We start from the raw sequence: 22,678 nt of genomic DNA on the forward strand, positions 1-22,678 counted from the left end.
CCAATGATAGTGGCTGAGTATGAAGTTGGTATCCTGTGTGTCGTACTTTGGTACGTGCATCTACTGGGGCAACACCTTCCTCATGCGGTATGGGATGGAAGTGATATTGCCTGCTGGAGGCTAGATTTCATTGTGAAGAGTCCGGATGGATGAGAAGTTAGAAAAGGGCGAACAGATGAGGACTCGGTATAACGCATTGAGCCTGATTGAGAAAAGAGGCTGACAGTTACTTGTCATGGGGCAGTTGTACCCAGTAAATGAAGCGTGTTGTTGACTGAGAAGTGCGACCTCGTGGGTAGCATGGAAGAGATGTGGTGTTGAAAAGGATCCTTCCTCCTCAAGACGATCGTGGGGCAAGTGGATAAACAATTATGAATGTCCGTTCGTGGTCAAAAGGTGTTTTTCTCTGACAGAGCCTTGTTGCTGACGACCACAGATGATGAGGATTTTCCATCCCCTGTAAATGCGGACGCAGTTAAAAGATACTTCGTGAAAAATAGACCCGCTGGACAAAAAGAATAAAAGAGTCCAGGCAAAAAAGGGCATCCCGGCGAACCAAGAAAAAAGAGAAAAGGTTCGGGCAAAAGTTAGGGATAATAAATGAAAAGAACTGTACACCCGGCAAGTCGAAAACCCCACAAGGGCGACTTGGGCAAAAAAGGGTATCCCGGTGGACTGAAACCCGAAAGGGCGGTCCAGGCAAAAGAGGGAATGAAACGAACAACTGCGTCTAGCATGATCGTTTGTGCTCATGATGACTTGGAGAATCTCCAACAGAGACCAATCGGAAGCATCTTGTTCAGAAGACAGAAAGTGCGGAAAGTCTTGAGGACATAGGAGGTGTAACTGAGTTGGAACCCGATAAGATCATGGTTTCACATTGCCACTAGGATAGAGTTTTTTCTGTTGTGTGCAATCACCTCTTTCCAGGGTTTGCTTCTTGTGTGTTGCTCGGTTGTGAGCCATCTTTTATTCCAGTCAATAAAGCGTGTGTTCGGTCAAATAAATTTTGTTTTTGTGTCATTACCATTTTGATTACGAAAACATCCATTCGTTTTGATAAGAATAGTTGCATTTTGAAACATAGAAGTCCCTTCCGATGCGTGCTTATAAGATTGAAATCTGGAAATCTTATTCGGAAGTTTGAGTGACCAGGGTGTTGAAGTGTTGGCACGCCTGGGGCACGCTTTTATCTAACAATCTCTTGTGCAGGTACCGTTAGATATCTTCATTCGCTAGCATGTAGTGGTATGAAACCTTTTGACAAAAAAGATCCCTGCAGAGCCCGACCAGGGGCAATGGATAGACAAACGGTGAAAAGCCCGTGACAGAGTTGTGACGGCGACCCTGGAGGATTAATCATCTTCAAAGTCTAAGGACTGGAAAGTTTGTATGAATCCCAGGAATTCGATCTTCGTGGGATGAATCAGAGAAGTCTAGGCGAGTCTGGGTGTTCTCAAAAGAGGAAAGCCGACACTGTGGGTGGACGATGGATGCCGCTGTTCGGCGACTCGACATGTGTTCCGTGTCCAATAAGCTGTATTTCCCCAGTGGGTGTGAGAGGGTTACCTCCCTAACAGATTTGAGATCAGTGTCTCCTCAGCGAGCCTAAAGGTTACTGCCTTCCCAGTAGGGTTTGTGTTGATGGTTTTCCCTCAGCGAGGTCCCCAAGCGGATCGGGTTCGGAGAAAATCATCCCCAGTAGAGATAAGAATGGGTTGCCTCCCCTAGCAGGGTAATCTCCAAGCAGTTCAGGTTCGATGGAGTGCATCCTCAGCAAGGTTTTTCTTTCCCCAGCAGGGTGGAAGTTGACGTGATTATAAGATCCTCAGCACAGTTCCTGGAGTTCCCCGGTGTTGTCTCTGGAGGAGACGTGTGTTTATGCATTCATCATTTAGATAAGCATAGCATATTGCATCATTAGTGCATAGCATTTCCATGATCATGGGGCATTGTGTAAAACAAAAAACTCATGCATCAACATTGCAAACAGGTCCATTAGCCCTAGGCCGTGGTGACCAGCCGAGATTGGGTTGTTGGAAAGAGTTTAGCATCGCGCCATTGGATCGGCTTCAGAATTGGGTTCATCAGCATGGTTGAGAAGTTGGTGTTTTCCCAACAAGTGACTCCTTAGTTGAGTGGGTATCCCCAGCAGTGTTACTCCTCAAAGTTCGCAGCATCTTGCAAGCTTGGGTCTATTCCTTTAGCAGAAGTGGGTGTGTCTGATCTCTCCATGTAGAGTCTACCCCTTAAGCAGAAAGTGTCTACCATTTCTTTCTGCGCTCCCCACTGAGTTATATCCTCGTGGATGACGGTTGTTTCTGTTCCCTCCCTAACGGGATGGGTTTTCCCTATTGAGTTCTTTCCTCATTAGGATGAGTCCTGTTTCAGTCTGCCTTTTTGGATCGATCCTAAATTGGCTTCCTGTTGGCTGTCTCTCGTGCTTCCCTGGGGCATAAATGAATAGTCGCTCACTAACCGGCACTCATTCATCTCATCCTCAGCGGAATTTGTTGGCTTCTACCTACAAACCGGTAGTTGTAAGTCCTATCTTTGTGGTTTTCTACCTATTAACTGGTAGCTGTAAAATCCCACTTTCATCCCCTTGGTGGAGTTAACCCTGTGTGCTCATCCTATCGATGACTGGTTACTTTTCCGTGGTTTTCTGCCTACTAACCGGTAGATGTAATCCCCTCTTTGTGGTATTGATAGTCTTGTCCCCTTTGGATACTTGCCTTGATCAAGCAGTATTGTCCCCAGTGGGTCTTCCCCTTTCTTTTGGGTATTTGCTCCGAGTTAGCAACTTTATCCTCTTTTGATTGGTCATCTTTTGCATGCCTAGTCCTGGTACCCTGATGCCTTTCTTTTCGGTCGATTATTCATTTGCACTCTTTGGTCAATCTTTCGATTGTTATCCCCAGCATGGGTCTTTGGCATGCGTGTCGGCTCACGTATCACTGTTTTGTTATCTTCGCCGATGCTGATAGACATGAAGAATTTTCCGGTGTTCAGACCGAGACGGTATTCAGACCGAAGTGGCGTTCAGGCCAATTTCCGATTTTCAGATCGAAGAAGTTTCCGACGATCAGGTCGAAGTACTTGTGGCATTCAGGCCAGTAGTTCCGGTATCCAGACCGAAGTGGCATTCAGGCCAGAGTTCCCGGTATCCAGACCGAAGTGGCATTCAGGCCAGAGTTCCCGGTATCCAGACCGAAGTGGCATTCAGGCCAGAGTTCCCGGTATCCAGACCGAAGTGGCATTCAGGCCAGAGTTCCCGGTATCCAGACCGAAGTGGCGTTCAGGCCAGAGTTCCCGGTATCCAGACCGAAGTGGCATTCAGGCCAGAGTTCCCGGTATCCAGACCGAAGTGGCGTTCAGGCCAGAGTTCCCGGTATCCAGACCGAAGTGGCGTTCAGGCCAGAGTTCCCGGTATCCAGACCGAAGTGGCGTTCAGGCCAGTTTTCCCGGTATCCAGACCGAAGTGGCATTCAGGCCAGTTCCCGGTATCCAGACCGAAGTGGCATTCAGGCCAGTTTTCCCGGTATCCAGACCGAAGTGGCATTCAGGCCAGTTGCCGATGTCCAGATCGAAGTGGTGTTCAGACCAGATTTCCGGTGATCAGACCAACATTGATACTCTCATATTCCGATGCTTAGTGCGGCGTTCAGGCCATGGGTATTCCTGTGCTACAATTTATTTTGGTATCCAGGTCAACTTTCTATTTCGGTACTCAGGCCGATTTTCACCGTACCAGACGGATTCTTCTTTTGAGATTGCTTCTTTGCCGATTCTGACAGACACTGTTAATTGTTTCATAGGGATTCAGGATCAAAATCCGGGTCTTCTTAGTATTTAATCATCTCCCACTATGATCATATGAAGAACGTCCTGCTCCATATTCTCTAGTTGAAGACGCTTAAATAGGGGCAACTGTCATACCCCAATTTTGGTCCTGAATTTTTTATGTTTTGGTCTTGGTCCAAAGTCTTGGTTTTGTTCATGTGATTGTTAATACATCTATGGTCTGGGTCATCTGAACAACCAAGCTTCTTGTGTTTCAAGCCAATTGCCAATCATGCCACGTGATTCATGAATATCCCTTTCAGATCCTAATCTTATACCATCATTTCATGGCCCTGTTAACATATATTGTCAGTCAAGTTATTTCCTTTTCAAAAGTCAAACATTCAAGTCATGATTAAACCAATTGTGAAACCAACTTCAAACCATTTTGTTAATCCATTTCAATTTTATTTCATTACATTTGATTCCATACAAAAAATACAAAATTTGGCATTTTTGACCAACTGTTGACTTTGGTCAACAGTTGACTTTTTGGTCAAGTTTGACCAAAGTCAACCCAATTTCATTAAACCCTAAATTCACCCATAATTGTCCATTGAATTCCATTTACAAAGAAAATACAAAAAATGACACTTTTGACCAATTGTTGACTTTGGTCAACAGTTGACTTTTTGGTCAACTTTGACCAAAGTCAACCCAATCCTAAAAACTCTAAAATCCCAAATCCTTGTCCTAATCTTGACCTTGATCTCCCATATTCCATTTTGATCTTGGATTGGCCAAGTAAGCATAATGCTTCATGATTCTTGTTGGTGTCATGAAACTTTGTATGTCCAACACATGAAGCCATAACCTGCATGAGCGGCAAAAGAAAACAAGGAAGTAACCCACAACCTGAAGTGAGCTAGTACGGATGCACAATCATATCAAAACCAAGGCAATGCAAAACAGGGCCTAACCCAAAGAAATTCGCAGCAGTATTCAACCTACACATCAGAACAGGCAACGACAGTGCATATGCCACAGAAGATTCCATGAACTTGCAGCAAATCCACATCCTAACCATGCCAGGAACCAAGCCTGCTGCAACGCCTAACCTGCACAGACCAAATCATAGTTCCCGTGGGGGTTCAAGGGACGGAAAGGGTTTGTTATCAGATACGAACAGACAAAAGGATCACAATGCACCTTCTGTTTCCAAAACAAGACCAAAACCTCGATCCAACGTCGAGTAATCATTTTTTTTAAAACCTAACAGAACCAGCACGTATTCATCCACCCTTTTGTAAGTCGATTGCTTTATGCATCGCCATCAACCTTGTAAGCCGATTGCTTTATGCATCGCCATCAACCTTGTAAGTCGATTGCTTCATGCATCGCCATCTACCCTTATCCCTAACACTTCTCCTCGCTCCATTCGTCGATTCTTGTTCCGATTAGGTAGCACCCATTAGATAGAACCCTTTGTATGATAACATAGGTAGGATTCCCATATCCCTTTGTATGATAACATAGGTAGGATTCCCATATCCTTTTGTATGATAACATAGGTAGGATTTCGATATTCCTTTGCATGCTAACATTAGGTAGATATTCCCATTTGTAAATCCTAACACTTAAGTACATATTGCATGACAACTTTAGGGCAGAGCTTCCCCACTTCTAGACCTTTCCGAGCGTCTCCGATCTTGTGGCATGTAGTCCGTTCTATTGCAAAGAGGTAACTGCCTAAGACTCGATTCAGCGAGCTGCGACACCTACTGCTAGGACGTGAACACATCGCCCACTCTCCTCTGACACAACTGGTGTCCTCCTTTGTAAGTCCATGTTCAGATGGAAACCCCTGTTAAGGGGAACTACATCGCCCTGATCCTTGTTCCAGACGAGGTATGTAGGCAGGTGGTCGTGCGAGACCACTCCGGGCACCTTTCTTTTTCTTTTTGTGTGTGTTTTGGTTCGGATGCTGATGTAAGTCCAGTGATTGGCAGTCGGGCTCCACGTTTGCCCTTTTGTGTGTGTTTTGGTTCGGATGCTGATGTAAGTCCAGTGATTGGCAGTCGGACACCTTTCTTTTTCTTTTTGTGTGTGTTTTGGTTCGGATGCTGATGTAAGTCCAGTGATTGGCAGTCGGGCTCCACGTTTGCCCTTTTGTGTGTGTTTTGGTTCGGATGCTGATGTAAGTCCAGTGATTGGCAGTCGGGCTCCACGTTTGCCCTTTTGTGTGTGTTTTGGTTCGGATGCTGATGTAAGTCCAGTGATTGGCAGTCGGGCTCCACGTTTGCCCTTTTGTGTGTGTTTTGGTTCGGATGCTGATGTAAGTCCAGTGATTGGCAGTCGGGCTCCACGTTTCCCCTTTTGTGTGTGTTTTGGTTCGGATGCTGATGTAAGTCCAGTGATTGGCAGTCGGGCTCCATGTTTGCCACCTTTTTTGTGTGTAGGTGTCTTGTTTTGTTTGGCGTGCGTGAGCCGAACTACGGCAACTCTGATTCTCATGTTCAGATGAGATACGTAGGCACAAGATGCGATGTCTTGCCGAGTTTGACTAACGACTAACAACTAATCCTTGTTTTCTTTCGCCCTTGTTGCGATCCTTTCTCTCGCCCTCGTTGCGATCGAGACATTCCCTTTCTCTTGCCCTAGTTGCAATCGAGACCCTTTATTCCCGTAGTTAGTTTGAACTACGTTTTGCTCTGATTCTTATTCCCGATGAGATACGTATGCATAAGACGCGACGTTTTAGCGAGCACACTCCTCTTTAACCCATAGGCAGCCGAGCTACGAAGACTCTGATTCTCATATTCAGATGAGATACGTATGCAATGGATGCGATATCTATGCGAGTCATTTTTCTCTTGACCCTCTTAGTAAATAGTACATTAGATAAACACACACCCTTTAGACAAGAAACAACAAGAGTGGATCCCGTAGAGTACTACGGATGCGTAGGGGTGCTAATACCTTCCCTTCGCATAATCGACTCCCGAACCCAAGATTTGGTTGCGAGACCTTGTCTTTTCCTTTCCTTTCTCTAGGTTTACTTCGAGCGTTTCCTTTCCCTCCTTTGGGATAAATAACGCACGGTGGCGACTCTTCTGTCATTTCTTTCTCGCCGGTTGTTTTTTCGCACCTCTGTATTTTTCGGGCTGCGACAGGTAGAACGGAAGTAACATGTCCTTTGTGAAAAGTTTTTGAATTCCCTAAGGTAGAAAATTAGATTTTATGGGTTTTGATTAATTTTAGGGTCAGAGACAAGTGCAGGAAAATTGGGATTTTTGGCTACTGGAAGTGAGGAAATCTTAGGTGTAGGTGCAGGCGTAACCGGTTCCGGTAACGGGTTACCATGACTTAGGTAACCGGTTCCGGTAACGGGTTACCATGTTTTGGGTAACCGGTTACCAGAACGAAAACTTGGCTTTTTTTTTCTATGTTATGATGCAGTGGCACGTGTATGTAGTGGAATGACTATAGCCTTGATTTTTCTCATTGTTTATGTGATTTTTGCAGGGTTAACATGATCAAGGGTTGGCGTTGATTAAGGGCATGGAGCACGACGTTCACGACTCAAGACTCACTCATGGAGCAACTCAGATACTTGGATGCTTTGGAGAAACACAAGAGATGGAATAAGGATGTAATTTGTGTATTTGTTTTCTTTGCCTTGTTAAACGTTTTATACTAAAATGGATTTCTTGCAATGTCTTGTGTTGAACATTTGAACTTGTACTTGAAATTTGCATGAATCATGAATTTGAAGGAATGAACTTTGATTTCTTTGGCTTGACCTTGAATTGCAAAACCTTGTCTTGAATTCATACCAAATGACCAAGTTCATAACATATTAGCCAAACAAATCTAATGCCATGATGCCCTAGGCTTTATTTCTGAGAACACCATGAAGAAGAATGTATCCAACACTTTCCATGAACACCAACCTCTGAGCTCATGATGTTTATGAATGAAATGCAATTGTACATGAATGAATATGACATGCATATACAAATGAGTTAAGGGTCAAAATTCAGATAAAAAATGAAAAGAGGTAGGGAAAATTTTGAGGTATGACACGGACTAATGTTCTTAGCCTTTTTATTTCAAAATAAATTTCCTATGTTACATTAATATGTACTTCCTACAATATAGGTCGATACCTTTTTAAATATTTACTATTTATTTGCAGGATTCGACCTTCAAGGGTCAATTCTTTGACATCATAGGCATTATTTGTAAATGTTTACAGGTATCTAAATGGTCCTTCCCAATTAGGTGACCATTTGCCCAAGGTTCGATTTTTTTGTCAATGGGCAAAATGACCTTCCAGACTAAGTCTCCTAATATGAAACTTTTTTATTTGACTTTCCTATTATAAGCTTTAGACATTCTCTCTTTTTGTAGTGTCAAGACATCCAGAGCATCCAATCTTTCTTCATCCAAATCAACTAACTCATCCAACATCATACCCCAGTAATACTCAATTGGAATTTCAATTTGCCTTTGAATTCTGACTGATTGCAAATACATCTCTAGAGGGAGTACTGCATCATGACCATAAGTGAGTCAAAATGGTATGGAATTAGTCGACTCCTTAAGGGAGTTTCAACATGCCCAAAGTACTTTTTTTTTAAAGTTCTATGCCAATTTCTTGCCTTCTTACCTACATGCTTCTTAATTAAACCGAAGTGGCCATTAGCTTGGGCATAATAAGGTGTTGAAGTTAACAACTTAAACCCTATTTCAGAGGCAAACTCTACCATCTCTCGACCTGTGAAAACTGAGCCTTGGTCAGTGGTAATAATCTCAGGTATTACAAATCTATATATAATATGATTTTGGATGAAACTAATTACTTCTACCTGGCCAATGTTAGTCAAATGGATAACTTTTATCCACTTAGCTAAATAATATATTTCAACCAAGATATATTTATGGCCTTTCGACAATGAACGCTTAATTTCACCTATTATGTCTAAGGCCCATCCTCTAAAAGGCTATGGCTTCACTATTGAGTGTAACTCACTTGCAGGGACATGATGGATACCTAAATGCCTTTGGCATTCTTGATAGCCTTTGGAAAAATATATGCAATCTTTTAGCATAGTTTGTCAGTAAACCCCAAGTTGAAACAACAACCATTTCATCTTTTGATCTGCTTGATGAGAGCCATATGATCCTCTATGCATCTCAGAAATTTCCAAGTATATTTCGCTTTCTCCAAGGCACTTAAGAATAATTCCTTCAGGGGTTTTCTTGAACAACTCTTTCCCCATAATCACATAGCTCAGGACCTTGTACTTGATCTTTTGATATGTCGCTCCTATTGGATTTCCCAAATATTCGACAATGGGTTTTCTCCAATCATTGTCTGACATTAGGTCAATGTCCAAACTTTGAAGGCTTCAAATTTGACAAAACCCTCAAATTTTATAAGTTTGATAATACCTCAGCTGCGTCAGCCCCCCCCCCCCCCCCCCCCCCCCCCAAGTTTTGACATTGACAATGTCAATGAAGAGCTATCGGCTGATATCAACTTACCTTTGACTTTAACCAATTTTTCTAATCTTTCCTTGGAGATTTTATATCCTAGCGCAACCTGGGCTAACTCATTTGCCTCTTGATTCTCCAATCGAGGGAGAATCTTAACTCATTTGACGTCTCTTTCCCCTAAGTCTAATAGAATCTAAAGTCTTGTTATCAAGGTTTCATATTCAGCCTCATTGTTTGAACAAAGGCCTTTGGTTCTAAACTTGAACTTGGTTGGTATAAACACTCCAACTCTAGTTCCATCTTTATGCATAAAACTCTCGAAGTGTAATTTCTAAGGCCTGGTATCTACTTACTTCCTATTACTTCAGCCAGTGAGTGGTCAACAATGAAGTCTGCGACCATCTGACCTTTTATTTCTTTCAAAAGACAATAAGTCAATGAATATTCAGTGAGTGCTAAAGCCCACTTTCCTATTCAACTATGAAGTATAGTTTTCGACAATATATGTTTGATCACATCGAAATGAGAATACATATAAACTTCAACATGATTTATATAATGCTTTAGTTTTGTACATGAAAAGTATAGACACAAACATAACTTTTCTATTGCACTATACCTAGTTACTGCATCAATCAGAATTCGGATGAGGTAATAAATGGCTCTTTCGACTCCCTTTTCGTCCTCTTGTGCTAACATACTTCCTATGGTCGAATCCGATGCAACTACATACAATTTCACATTATCATCTCTACTTGGAGGTATCAAAGTAGGAGGCTTCATCAGATAGTCTTTGATTTTTTCGAAAGCCTCTTGTTGTTCGCTCCCCTATCTGAAATCACTTTCTTTCCTGAGTCATAGTAATGGCAATAAAGCCCGAGTCTTGCCACTTAAGTTGGATATGAATCTTCTCAAGAAGTTTATTTTTCCCAATAAATATTGGAGTTGTTTCTTTGTCGACGGAGGCTTGAGATCCAAAATAGCTTTTGTTTTATTTTGATTGATCTCTATTCCTTTTTTTTGCACCATGAGTCCCACGAAATCTCCTGCATGGACACATAATTCACTCTTTAATGGATTCATTTTTAATCCACGTATCCTAATTCTCTCAAAGGATTGTCAAAGATGGCCTAAGTGACCATTTTCTAACGAGGACTTTATAATTATGTCATCAATGTAGACTTTCATGAATGTTTCGATAAAGTCATGGAACATCGAATTCATAGCCCTCTGATAGGTTGCCCCATCATTTTTTAAATCAAGGGGCATCACTACCCATTCACAAGTTCCTAAAGCACCTGGGCATCAAAACTCTTTATTATGTACACCTTCCTCAGCTATAAAAATATGGTTGTACCCAGAATATCCATCTAGCATACTTAGATATTTAAAACCTGCGGCTGAATCTACTAGCATTTCTGCCACATGAATTGGGCACTCATAGTTAGGTGTAGCATTATTCAAATCTCTGAAATCTATACACACTCTAAGAGTTCCATTTTTCTTTATAACATGCACAATATTTGCTTACCATTCAATATACCTGGCCGTTCTAATGAATTTATTCCTAAGCACCCTTTTGATCTCCTATTTGATCTTCAACATAATTTTTGTTTCAAACCTTATTGGTAATTGCTCCACTGGATTCATACCATGTCGAATTGGTAGCTTTAACTCCACCATGCTTCGACTCAGCCCTGACATCTCGTTGTAATCCCGGGCAAAAAAATATTTGAACTCTTTAAGTAATTTGACCACCTTTTTCTTCATGCTTGGTTCAACTTTAGCACTGATGTAGGTTGGTCTTTTCACTACCCCATCACCCAGATCTATTTCCTCCAAGGATTTTGGGCCTGCATCTTCTTTGTAAAATCAAGCGGGTATTTTTCAAACCCCAAAGGCTCGTTGTCATAAATAAAATCAAGTCTCCTACTTTATGAAGTTGTTGTTTGTCCAAAACGGCCATGTCCAAATTTATCATAATTTTTTACAATGGCTTTAAGAGCCAACATTTTCAATGCTTCAGCCTCAAGGGCTGAGTTTAGTCTATTTTCGACCATGTAAGCCAAAATACGAGCCAAAGAGTTTGACTTAGTAGTCATTATAATCAACCATGGTTCATCCAGTGGGGCTACACTTCCCTCTCTGATAGTATGATCCCATGCATCTTCCTTATCCCAGATGAAACCATGATCGGGATGGAGGTTCAGAAAGTATGTATCATCTTTCTAAGGAGTATAAACACCATATGCTACATAACATGGCGAGATCTTGGCCAAGTTTCTGTCGAAGTGTTTCTTGACAACCTTGTTGACTTCAGTCATATAATAGCTTTGGTCGGCCTCAATGTTCTCTACTATGCCATATTGGCGCCATATGGAAATCCTTTGGTGCAAGGTGGAAGGAACTATACTAATGTCATGGATCCATTCGCATCCAAGCAATAAATTATAGTTTGCATCAGACGCAATAACCATAAATAATGTTGGCCTAGTTGTGGTGCCAACTGATAGTTCGACCTGAATCATTCCCATAATATCACTAGTCTTGCCTTCATAGTTTAACAAGAACATATTCCAAGGTCGAAGATCTGCATCTGACCTCCCTATTTTCTTAACTAAGGAATGCGGCATCAAGTTAACAGCCATTCTTCTGTCAAAAAAGACCTTGTTGACAACCATGTTATCTACCTTTGCCCTTATGAACAAAGGTTTCAGATGATACATCATCCCAACATCTGGCTTATCAAAGATGGCTTGTTTTTCCTCGACAACGCCATTATTCATGACATAATAACATATCAGCTTCTGGTTTGCCGTCTCATCTTGTAAATATTCCTCCTCCAACTCTGATACTTCCGACACAGGGTCATATTTTGCTGGCAAAACCGAGACTATGCCACAGTTTATTAGAAGATCATACCAAGACTTTGTGTTGAAGTTCTCCTCTACCATTTCCTCGTCTAGATGAGGAACATATCCAGGGGACTTTTCCTCTTGTTGAGGAGTATACGTAGGAGATTTTTCCTCAGGTTGAGGAGTTTAATCAGGAGATCTCACCCTTTCTTTAGCACCATCCTTTCCCGAATGTTTAATTCTCAAGGGCAATCTATGATCAATAATTTTCTTGTCCTCTTCACTCAATATCCTTGTAAAAGGTTTCTTCTAAGTGCTTGCGCCAAAAACTTCATGCTTCGGCACATAAGCTTCACGCGGGTTCACACTCAACCTTTTTCTTTCTCTGATAACGCCTCCATTGCGTCCGTGTCATAGGGTTTTTGCCCTTGTAGATCTGAGGGACATGAGGATGACCCTTCGACACGTTAGGATTTTTCTGGTTTGGGAACCTTATCTTGGGGTCGACCACTTTCCATTTTGGTTGATTTTCTCCCCTTTGGTTGAGAGGTGTTACCCACTTTCCTTGGGGTACATTAGCTGGAGGATGATAAGTCCTCTGGTGAGGTTGTCGAAACTGCCTACGATATTCTTCATTTTTGAGAGGAACATCTCATTTATCGAAAGTGAACCTAGTTATCGAACTTCCTCCCTTGCTCTTCCTGGGATCATCCATTCTGGTGTCTTCAAGCTTCTTTGTTGCTTCCTCATTGAAAATCACACTACACCTAGGGCATAACATTGTTTTGGAGTCATTGAGCTTGCATCTCTCCAAGAAATCAATCATTCCATCTTCAGCCTGAAGGTATACTAGTTGCATTTATTCATCAACAATTGTAGGAATCTGTTTAGTTTTTTTGACATCCATGTCGAAGCCATCAATAGCTTCCACCATGAATATATCAGTAGGCTCAACATAATGTGCCTCTTCAATCTGGAGTGGATCATCATCCACTTGCATTGAAGCTTTTGGCTTTTTGCCAAACTACAACCTTCCTTTTTTTCAATGCTTTCTGCACTAAGTCCCTGAAAAACAAACATTGAGAAGTTTTATGACCTAAAAAATTATGGTACTTACAAAAACCTCTCTTTTCTCTTTGTTCTAATGGGGGAGTTTTCAGGCCCGGAGGCACTATAATCTGCCCATTAGTAACTAATAAATTGAATATTTCATCACATTTAGTTATATCAAAAATGTATGTTATTGTGACAAATTTATCATTCTTGTTGGGTTCAACAGGATTTTTCTTGTTCGATAGTTTCAGGAATTTACACATGTACGAAGGTCCTTACTTAAGTTCTGCCACATTGACCTCACTCGCTTCGACATACTCGTCGCCTAAATCTAAGAGATACTCATTTTTCTCTACATATGCGACCTTTTAATTTTTATGGTACTTATTTATTCTGGCTTTTTCAACTTTCAAGCATTCGACCTGGCGAACCCTATCTTCCAATTGTGCCATGTCCCTAAGATATTGAGTGTCTAGTTTCTTCCTAATGGAATAATCTAGGCCCCTTGCAGCCATTTTGACTAACTCGTGTTCAGGGACTTGTGTAAAGCACCTTGATAGGAAGGGGACTTACCGAGCTTGCTACAGACCTATCATATATCCAACCCAACCTGCACAATCCCAAACACAACCAATCCAACCTGCACAATCCCAAACACAACCAACCCAGTCAACACAAGTACAAACACAACCAACTCAATCAACACAATCCCAAACTCAACCAACACCAAGAGTCAAACTAGACTATCACCAAGAAGAACTCAACACACAAATTCACAATCCCAACCACAACCAACAACAAGACTTCAAACTAGACTATCACCAAGAAGAACCCAACTCAATCAACATAATCCCAAACACAACCAATAACAAGACTTCAAACAAAGTTATCACCAAGAAGAAACCAAAACAAAATTGCACAAAGCCAAACACAACCAACCCTTACACTCCAAACAATGGTATCACCAAGAAGAGGCACTGCAACATTTCAGGGACCAACCCTACACTCCAAACAATGATATCACCAAGAAGAGGCACTGCATCATTTCAGGGACCAACTGCGGCATTTCAGCCACCAAAAAGGACCACACTTAAGCTACCCATAAAGAGAAAAAATCATTAGAATGTTGTATGTTGTATTTTGCTGAACTATGATCATGTATTTTAGATGGTGTTTTAGTTTTTAGGATGCTATATTGCTGACTTAGAAATATGTATTTTGGATGATGATTATATGTTTTGGATATCTACTGTGTATATGTATTTTGGATGGACATTTTATGTATTTTTTTTGTTTAATGAAGGATATTAAGGCCTTATCATTGTATTGGTTAATAGGCCGTTTATGTTTAATAAATGAATCTTTTGATATTTTGTCCAATTTTCATATTCATTGTCTTTATAATAAACTAAGTTTTTAAATACAGGTCATTGAAATCTCTTTTAGTGTAACAAATATGTCATTTAAGTCTTCTTAAGTGTAACAAATATGGGCACAAACTATGTCCTTACCGCAACATAAAATTTGACAAAATCTAACAACATCAATTTAGACACAAACATATTATTTAAAAGTGTTTACTTCAACATCAAATATGCGCACAAAATAAACATCATCATTGAAGAAAATCATTACAACATAACATTAACAAATTGTCTTATAACACTAACATCAACACATAAACTATAATCATCACTTATTGATCAAAATACTCATCAACGTTTCAAAAATCATAACTAAAAATATTATGACAAAAACTAGCACCTTCGACATATTATTCATCATCTCCTTTGTGTAGTAGTCATCTCCATGGATCTTCATCATCTTCTTCACCATGTTGATTTCTGCATCATTTCCCTCGCATTTTAAACATTCCTTTATGTGTTGGTTTATGTTTGCCCTTCACCACTACACTCTTTTTCAACCCACTCAAAATAGTTGCCACCATAGTTTGAACTTTCACTTTGTTAACATATAACAATTAGCATTATCAAATAAGATATAACAAATGATAGTAATAAACGTACCACAAATTATCTGCAGTTCCAAAATAGCTTCCCAAAGTTTCGTCTTTTCTTCCTAAATGTTTGTATCACGGTTTTTGCTCCACAAGGACACCTTGGTTCGATTTCGCTATAAGTTGCACTCGAAATGAATGAATTACAGTTTGGATTACGTGAATTTGAGACATTTGTACCGAATGAAGTCATTGTTAGAGAATGGATAAGATGAACTCGATTAGGAGATGATGAGCATAATTCTAGGGATTTGATGAAGAAGAAAGTGATTTTTCCTAATTACTTAAAGTTATATTCAAAATAATTATATCCTAACAACGTTAGAGTCACATAAACACCGTTAATGAAATCTGAGCATTTTTAAAATAGAAACATTAAAATATAAACATTAAAAAAAGCTAACAGTAGACGTTTTATGTAACTTAAAGGACTAATTTGTAGAAAAAAAACTTAAAAGCTATTAAGGTTAAATATCCTAAAGGACCCTGATGTAATTTTGCCTTTTAATAGTAAAACAAAATTGATTAGTAAAAAATGATAAATTAGTTAATGAAGTGATTAAATTAGTTAAACACTTAAATATTAAAAAAAATTAATAGTAAAACAAAGTTGATTAATAAAAAATAATAAATTGATTAATGAAGTTGATAAATAAACGTCAAAATAATAAAAATAACTTTTAATAAAAAAATAAAATTAATTAATAAAAAGTAAAATGATGGTTAATGAAATTATAAAATTAATTAATAAACGTCCACATATTACAAATATTTTTAATAGTAAAATAAAATTGATTAATGAAATATAAAATATTGATTAACAAAATTATAAAATTGATTAATCACACAATTTTATAGCGATAATCCTTAATCTAAAATAAATAATCAATAAATAATAAAAGAAATTTAAAAATAATTATAATTATAATATTTCAGTGTATTCACCGTATTGATAAAGATGTTGCGTAAAAATATCATTTCTCATATTTTAATACTCTATCAAACAAAAAAATTTAAAAAATAATAAATTTAAATTGAATCATTAAATTGTTTGAAATTCCTTAAAAAATTTCAATTATCTCATCCTAGTAAAAAAAAATTAGCAAATGTTAGCGAAGCAAAACTAAATGGGAAGAAAATCAAAGGGAAGGAAAGAACATTATAGAAGAAAGTGTTTTCAATCATGTAATTTCAATATAAACAATATACACACATAACAACAATCAACACCGAAGAGACTGCCTGAATCATCCCCATAAAAAAACGTGACCCTACATTGTCTCATGCTGCACCTTCCTGCTAGTTATGCTGATGGATCGTTTACCTTCATTGGCCACCATGTATGTAATTCAAGACTCTTAGAGCTTGATGACTGCCATTGTTAGTGATTTATGATTAATTACAATCTCAAAAGCAACAAAAACACACAACATTATGGAATTTCAATCATGAATCATGAATCAACATACAACATTCAACCCGATTGATTTCACGACAATACCTTGCAATTGAAAAACCTTAATCCCTTATCTTCTGGACTCCAACCCACCGAGCATAATCCACCCACCTATTCACAGAAAGATTTGTGTAACGAATAATGAGGACATGAGATGGAGTAAATTATATAGACATCAAATCAATAATCTTACAATAGTGAGCCCAAGAAAGTGTTTCCGGTTCTAACAGCAAAGCAGACTGCACTTAACAAGAGCTTGTTTTGGTGCAGCAACGGATCTAAAATCCGTTGTTCGATAATTCCAGCTAGAATTTGGTACCTGGTAGAGAACAAAGACAAATTTCCTTTAGATTATGGTGATACATGCCAAAAAGAAATTTAACATGCTTAGTTATGATGCATTATTGAGGGTTTTTTAATAAATCGCATTCATACCACATGAGAGATGATCTAGGTCAGGAGTTTAGGACACGGACCAACCAATAGTAAAATACCTTAGGTTGCTGGATACTGCCATGTAAACACCATAGGCAACACTCGTAGATAATACTGGTACTTCCTCAGCCTCGTCAGCAAAAGATTTATCAACAACCTTCCGTGCATTAATCAATGCGTTTGTTACACCAGTACCAATCTGAAAAGGCAAGCCATACAATCACCCAACGGATGCATATTCTAGAAATCAACAATTGTTACATGGATAGCATAAATATTTTAAACATAATTCACCAAAAATTAGAAGTAGCTAGTGTATATGTTAGAATGTTAAATACCAGTGATGCACCAGTTCCAACTGCAAATAGCTTGGCTCCGTTCCGCTGTAAAAGAGATTATTATGACATCTGCATATATGATAATAATAACTGAATCTCTTAATACATACCACAATAGCACCTATTCTCTGTATAAGTGAAAATGACGATCCAGCCAAAGCCACCTGTTGAGTGTTGACAAAGTTAAACACAATCATTCAAAAACATAATGCCGAAATCTATTGAAGCATGAAAAAGTAAAATAGACAAAAGCAAATCAAGAGCTGAGTTGTTAACCTGAAAAGCATTTTCAGGGCAGCCAAAGAAGAATTTAGCAATAAGCCCGGCACTAACAGAAAGTGGTGGTCGAAGAGAAACAGTCGGAGCAGGAAGCCACACGAGCATAAAATCTGCCACAATGGCCATTACCTATTAATAATTAAATTAAATAATAAAAATATGATTATTATAAAAGATAATTTGGAAGGGACTTGCAATTAGACTCAAATAATACATCAACAAAAATATATAGCATACCACATCAGCACAAACAAAATCAAGCTCTTTAGTAAAGTTTTCTTTTCGCTTCTCCAACTCCGCAGCAGTCTGAAATGAACACAATATTTATAAAAGGGATGCTGTTCATGATTGTTGCTTCAAATAAATAGCTAAATACATAAAAAAATCTGAGAATAGAAAAAAATAATTAGTTGAACATTAAAATAAAATGCATAATATGAAGACAGACAGTCCATGTTCAACTCACAGTGAAGACAGAGTTGACAAACAAACGAGAATAACACTAAGGACAGTTTGCAGGCCTTTGGCTAAGAGGCGACGTGATTTTTACGGTGAAATTTATTGTTCAACTCACTTTTATATAAGTATATCCAAACATAAATCAATTCTGTTAAACTTAATTATATTAAAATCAATTCTACCAAACTCAATTTTGTCAACCGCCAGTCCGAACACACATTCAAGCTCCTAGAAACTTAGTTTAGCTTCCAAGTTTAACCTCTTTAGGAATCCAGCAATGCAATTACCTTTTGAACCTGTTTACTTTTTTGCCGGACATTTGATGCCAGGTTTAGTTGTTATTCCTTGCATCAAATTCATTTCTTGTATTTAATTTCTCTGCATTTTTATCTTCATCTTATCATTTACATCTTCATCCTTATCACTTGAGTAATTTACACATTTTAGATTTCTTGTTTGCATTATAAGTTTCTTTTTAAGATTAGTTGATCACTTTTCATTCTAAGTAAAGAGTTTCTTTACAGTCTCACTATTAAACGTTCATGGTAGATTCGTTAGTAAACCAAAAATCACAGTAAACAAAACCAAATGTGGATCAAACCATATCGGTTGAAAGAACCAAAATCAAAATTAACATGCAAGGAAACTGCGCATAGTAAGTAATAATATCAGAAAACCTTTGTAAAGATTCCAACACCGCATTCCATGGCAACTTTAGCAAGGAACAAATCATCAGCAAGCAATCTCTCTCTAAACCCTCCAAAATTAAGCAACCACCGGAACACACTCGATTTTTCCAGCTCGAAAAATCTCTTCACAATCGAACCTGGAACTCGTCCAGCTTTAACCGCCTCTGCTAAATCAGCTGGCAAACTCTCCAGCGGCTTACCAGCCTCCGCAAGCACCATCAACGCTTCTTCTCTGTTCCGATCTCTGTCCCCCGATCCACCATCACCGCCATCGCCTCCTTCTCCTCCTCCACCACCTCCGATTCCGCCGCCGTTTCCGGATGCATGAATGATGGTTGAGGTTTTGGGAAGTGTGAAGAGAGGAGGACGGGAAGTGAAGAGGTTGGAATGAGAATGTGGAGGGCGAGAAATGATGGAGAGAGTTGGGAGTGAGAGAGAATTACAAAAGCGGTGGTTTAGATTGGGGAGAGACAAAGAGCGAGCGTAGATGGTGGAGAATGAAGAAGCCATAGCCATGGGGTTGAGTGTGGACAGGACACAAGAGAAGAAAGGTAGTAGTTGAAGTCTGTATGTCTGTCAGTCACTCACTCTGTCTTGACTCTTAACAAGGTTTTACCAAACGCCACATGTTTCACTCCTATGATCTACACATGATACCTTCCGTTATTATTCACTTTTAAAAAAAGTTGATAATATCAAATATCAACTATATATTTAAGGACATAGAATAACTATATGTCTTATCTATATTGCCTCTTTGTTGAAAATAAATTTGCACAATGCAAAGTCTAAAAAAAAGTAATTAAAAAAATCATAAAAATGTTTCTCTTTACCGTATGCCAAACAAATTATACACGGGAAGACTTTTTTTTATACCTTAGTATGAAATTTAAATTTATTATTCAATCTTGTAATTTCTCTTACTCTTAATTTTCTTTCTCAATCTCTTTTATCTTTTTCATTATCTTCATCTTCTTAAAATTAAAATATGAAAAAATAAAGACAAAGATTGTTCCATTGATGATTCACGGGCTTTTTGAGATGTATCAAATGTGAATTGTTCATGAATCATTGGTCTTAATCTGCTTTTGACACCCTTTCACCCTTTCCATAACACGGACACTTCAATAGGAGATGTCACTTGACCACCACTATGTCAATAAGACTTTCTATGCAAGGAATTAATCTTTTACTCGAACCATCGACTCTGATATTATTAATGGATCATCATGAGGGGAAATATCTATATTAAATAAAATACTCACCCAAACAAATGAGATAGACAACATATATTCACCCAAAACCTTAAAACATTTGGTATGTGGTATTAGACATGTGACTCCATACATAATAGGAGGTGAAATGTGAAGGTTTGAAAAACTTTGGTTTAAAACAAAAACATTTGTAAAATCAGAGTTTGAAAACATTTTATAAAACAAGTGAGTAATGTCAATATCAAAATCCTCAATATTTATTGTTGATCCTATAGGATGTTGTTGAGGACAGTGTTGGAGGAAGAAGTAAGAGGAATGTCATAATCAAAATCCTCAATATTTGCATTTTTTGCTTGTTGTTGTTGACCACATGCTCTTGTTGGTACTTTTGGATAGTTGAATTAGTACCCCATATTTTACATTTATCCTCATCAAACATAAAGTGATTTTTCCTATTCCTGAATGTTTAACCTCCGACTCATTATCTTCTAAATTGAAGTTAGTTTGCCTCAATACTTTCGTGACTAGTCTAATATATGGTAGAAGCGTGTTCCTATTTTTGCTCCCCACCAATCACATCATTGTTGAACTATGTGCTTGCATATTTAATCAGGAAGAGATCAAAGCTCATAGGTAAGAAAGATATGCATAGACCTTATATTATCATGGTTTTTATGATGACAACACTTGAATATGTAACATCATTTAAAGTGACATCAACAAACAAGCTGGTTCAAGCGGTCAAAGTTGCATAGGATAGTTGACTAAGCTATTTCTCTGAATAAAACTGAATATTTAGGGTCTGATGATAATATATGACTCAAAGATATTAAGTCTCATCCACAAGAATATTCAGGCGAAAGGGTCATATGATTGGTATATCCGACAAAAGCACTTGAAGCTTCAAAGTGTGAAAGCTCGGGTCCTGTCAGCCTGAGTATCAGTGTTTTGTAAAAACACAAGGGAGTTTTTGCAAATTAGTATGACTAAATCACACACACTAAAATTGTTTTTTGAAGCCTCTATTTTTAAATAAAATCACCTAAAGTGTTTTCGTTGCAAGCCATTAATGTGTTATCTTTGTTGATTATACAACCGATTATCATCTTGCTACTCGATTTTATAAGTGCTCTAATCGATTAGATAGATCAAAACAGTTTTGCTAATCTATTAACATGTATTTCTAATCGCTTAGATGGTTGAGAAAAAATTTGGATAGCTTTTTAATCACTTGGTTTTATTTTTGGAAAATCTTTTTCAAGGTAGAAAAATATTTTAAAGTGTGTGTGTGTGTGTGTGTGTGTGTGTGTGTGTGTGTGTGTGTGTGTGTGTGTGTGTGTGTGAGAGAGAGAGAGAGAGAGAGAGAGAGTTGCCTAGTCCTCTCAAGTTACTACCTTAATTTTACAATACACAATTCACTTAGACTGACTGACTAAGATGACCTAGAGAGGTTTCACACCTTTCATCAAAGAAGCTCTAAGACCTTTGCTTGATAGTGTCTCTGTTAGAACAAGATTTAGTTATGCATCTATACCTTGAGTTTTGATGATAAAAATGTTTTATTTGTGTGAGAAAATTTTTGGTACCCTAATAGTTTGTTATTGTGTAGCAGACAGTGTGTGATAAAAATGCTTCTGAAAGATGTTTAATGTTGTTGTTGCAATGATCTTTCTGCTTCTATGTTAATTCACTCCAAAGAAGCTTCTGATGAGACATTATGTTGTTTCTGTAACATTCTCTCAGTTCGTGCTTCTGGACGTGACTCTGATCACTAAACTTTTGAAGAATGGAAAGCTTCTGAAGTTGTGTTATTTAGCTGAAGATTCTGAAGATCTCTAGCCATGGGTTGAGGTTATCAAAATTCTGACTGTAGATTCTGAAGACTCTGAAGATTCTAAAGATACTAAAGATCTCAAGCCAGACTACTAACTTTGTCAAGGTTCTGACCAAAGTTTTTGAAGTTTCTGAATATAGCTTTATGTTTCTTCATTTCATGCTTCATCAACTTTCATTAGAAGCCAATGGACTTGAAGATAAGAACAAATAGGCATGTGATCAAATAGTACATAGTACAAATCAAATATCTTATCCACTACCTGATATCATGGGTAAGGATAGTATGATACATCACACATGTCACTGGATTTATGGGCGAATGACAGTATGCATTATCACTCTTTTCACCATCCAACAGTGAACATCCGCTCTATGAGATTTCCCCATTTTGCTCTCCAACTGTTTTCTTCTTATTCTATATAAGTGAGACTTAGAGACTTGAAGAAAATAGTCGCTGCTACAACAATTTTGACAAGTTTGTTTCTTTGTGAAAAGCTATCAATTTTCGTACACAGTTATTCTTTAAATATTTGTTTATCATTTGTGTAAAATCTGTTTGTATAAGAGCAACTTGTAACACACAAAATATTATTCAAACTGTTTGTTTGATTCCTTAAGGATATTAGGGTACAGTCGGATCCTTGAGAAGACAAAGAAAGGTGTTCTTTGTGAGTCCTTAAGAAAACTAGGGTATAGTCAGATCCTTGAGAAGACAAAAGAAGGCTATTATTTGTGATTATTGTAATCAGTTGATTATAGTGG

General features: G+C 38.3%; 1 protein-coding gene across 1 annotated transcript; it reads right to left on the reverse strand.

The window, feature by feature from the left end:
* Window positions 1–16,349: 16,349 nt before the first annotated feature.
* On the reverse strand, window positions 16,350–19,546 carry LOC127106844 (protein RETICULATA-RELATED 4, chloroplastic). The gene is made up of 9 exons (XM_051044146.1): window positions 18,855–19,546; window positions 17,956–18,024; window positions 17,716–17,847; window positions 17,550–17,603; window positions 17,440–17,484; window positions 17,161–17,300; window positions 16,860–16,985; window positions 16,712–16,777; window positions 16,350–16,582 (listed from the first exon to the last, which is right to left on the reverse strand). The coding sequence occupies exons 1-8, from the start codon at window positions 19,380–19,382 to the stop codon at window positions 16,729–16,731; spliced, it is 1,143 nt and encodes a 380-aa protein (XP_050900103.1). The 5' UTR covers window positions 19,383–19,546; the 3' UTR covers window positions 16,350–16,582; window positions 16,712–16,728.
* Window positions 19,547–22,678: the final 3,132 nt, after the last annotated feature.

This window comes from Lathyrus oleraceus, chromosome 7 (genome assembly GCF_024323335.1).
Source record: "Lathyrus oleraceus cultivar Zhongwan6 chromosome 7, CAAS_Psat_ZW6_1.0, whole genome shotgun sequence".
NCBI lineage: Eukaryota > Viridiplantae > Streptophyta > Magnoliopsida > Fabales > Fabaceae > Lathyrus > Lathyrus oleraceus.

Bases quoted from the DNA above. Each gene is read 5' to 3' on its own strand.
- LOC127106844 (XM_051044146.1), bottom strand. From the start codon at position 19,382: ATGGCTATGGCTTCTTCATTCTCCACCATCTACGCTCGCTCTTTGTCT. The intron at 17,301-17,439 runs GTATTTAACATT...TTGCCTTTTCAG, and splicing joins TTGGAACTGGTGCATCACTG to ATTGGTACTGGTGTAACAAA. The intron at 16,986-17,160 runs GTATTTTACTAT...GTTCTCTACCAG, and splicing joins GCAGTATCCAGCAACCTAAG to GTACCAAATTCTAGCTGGAA.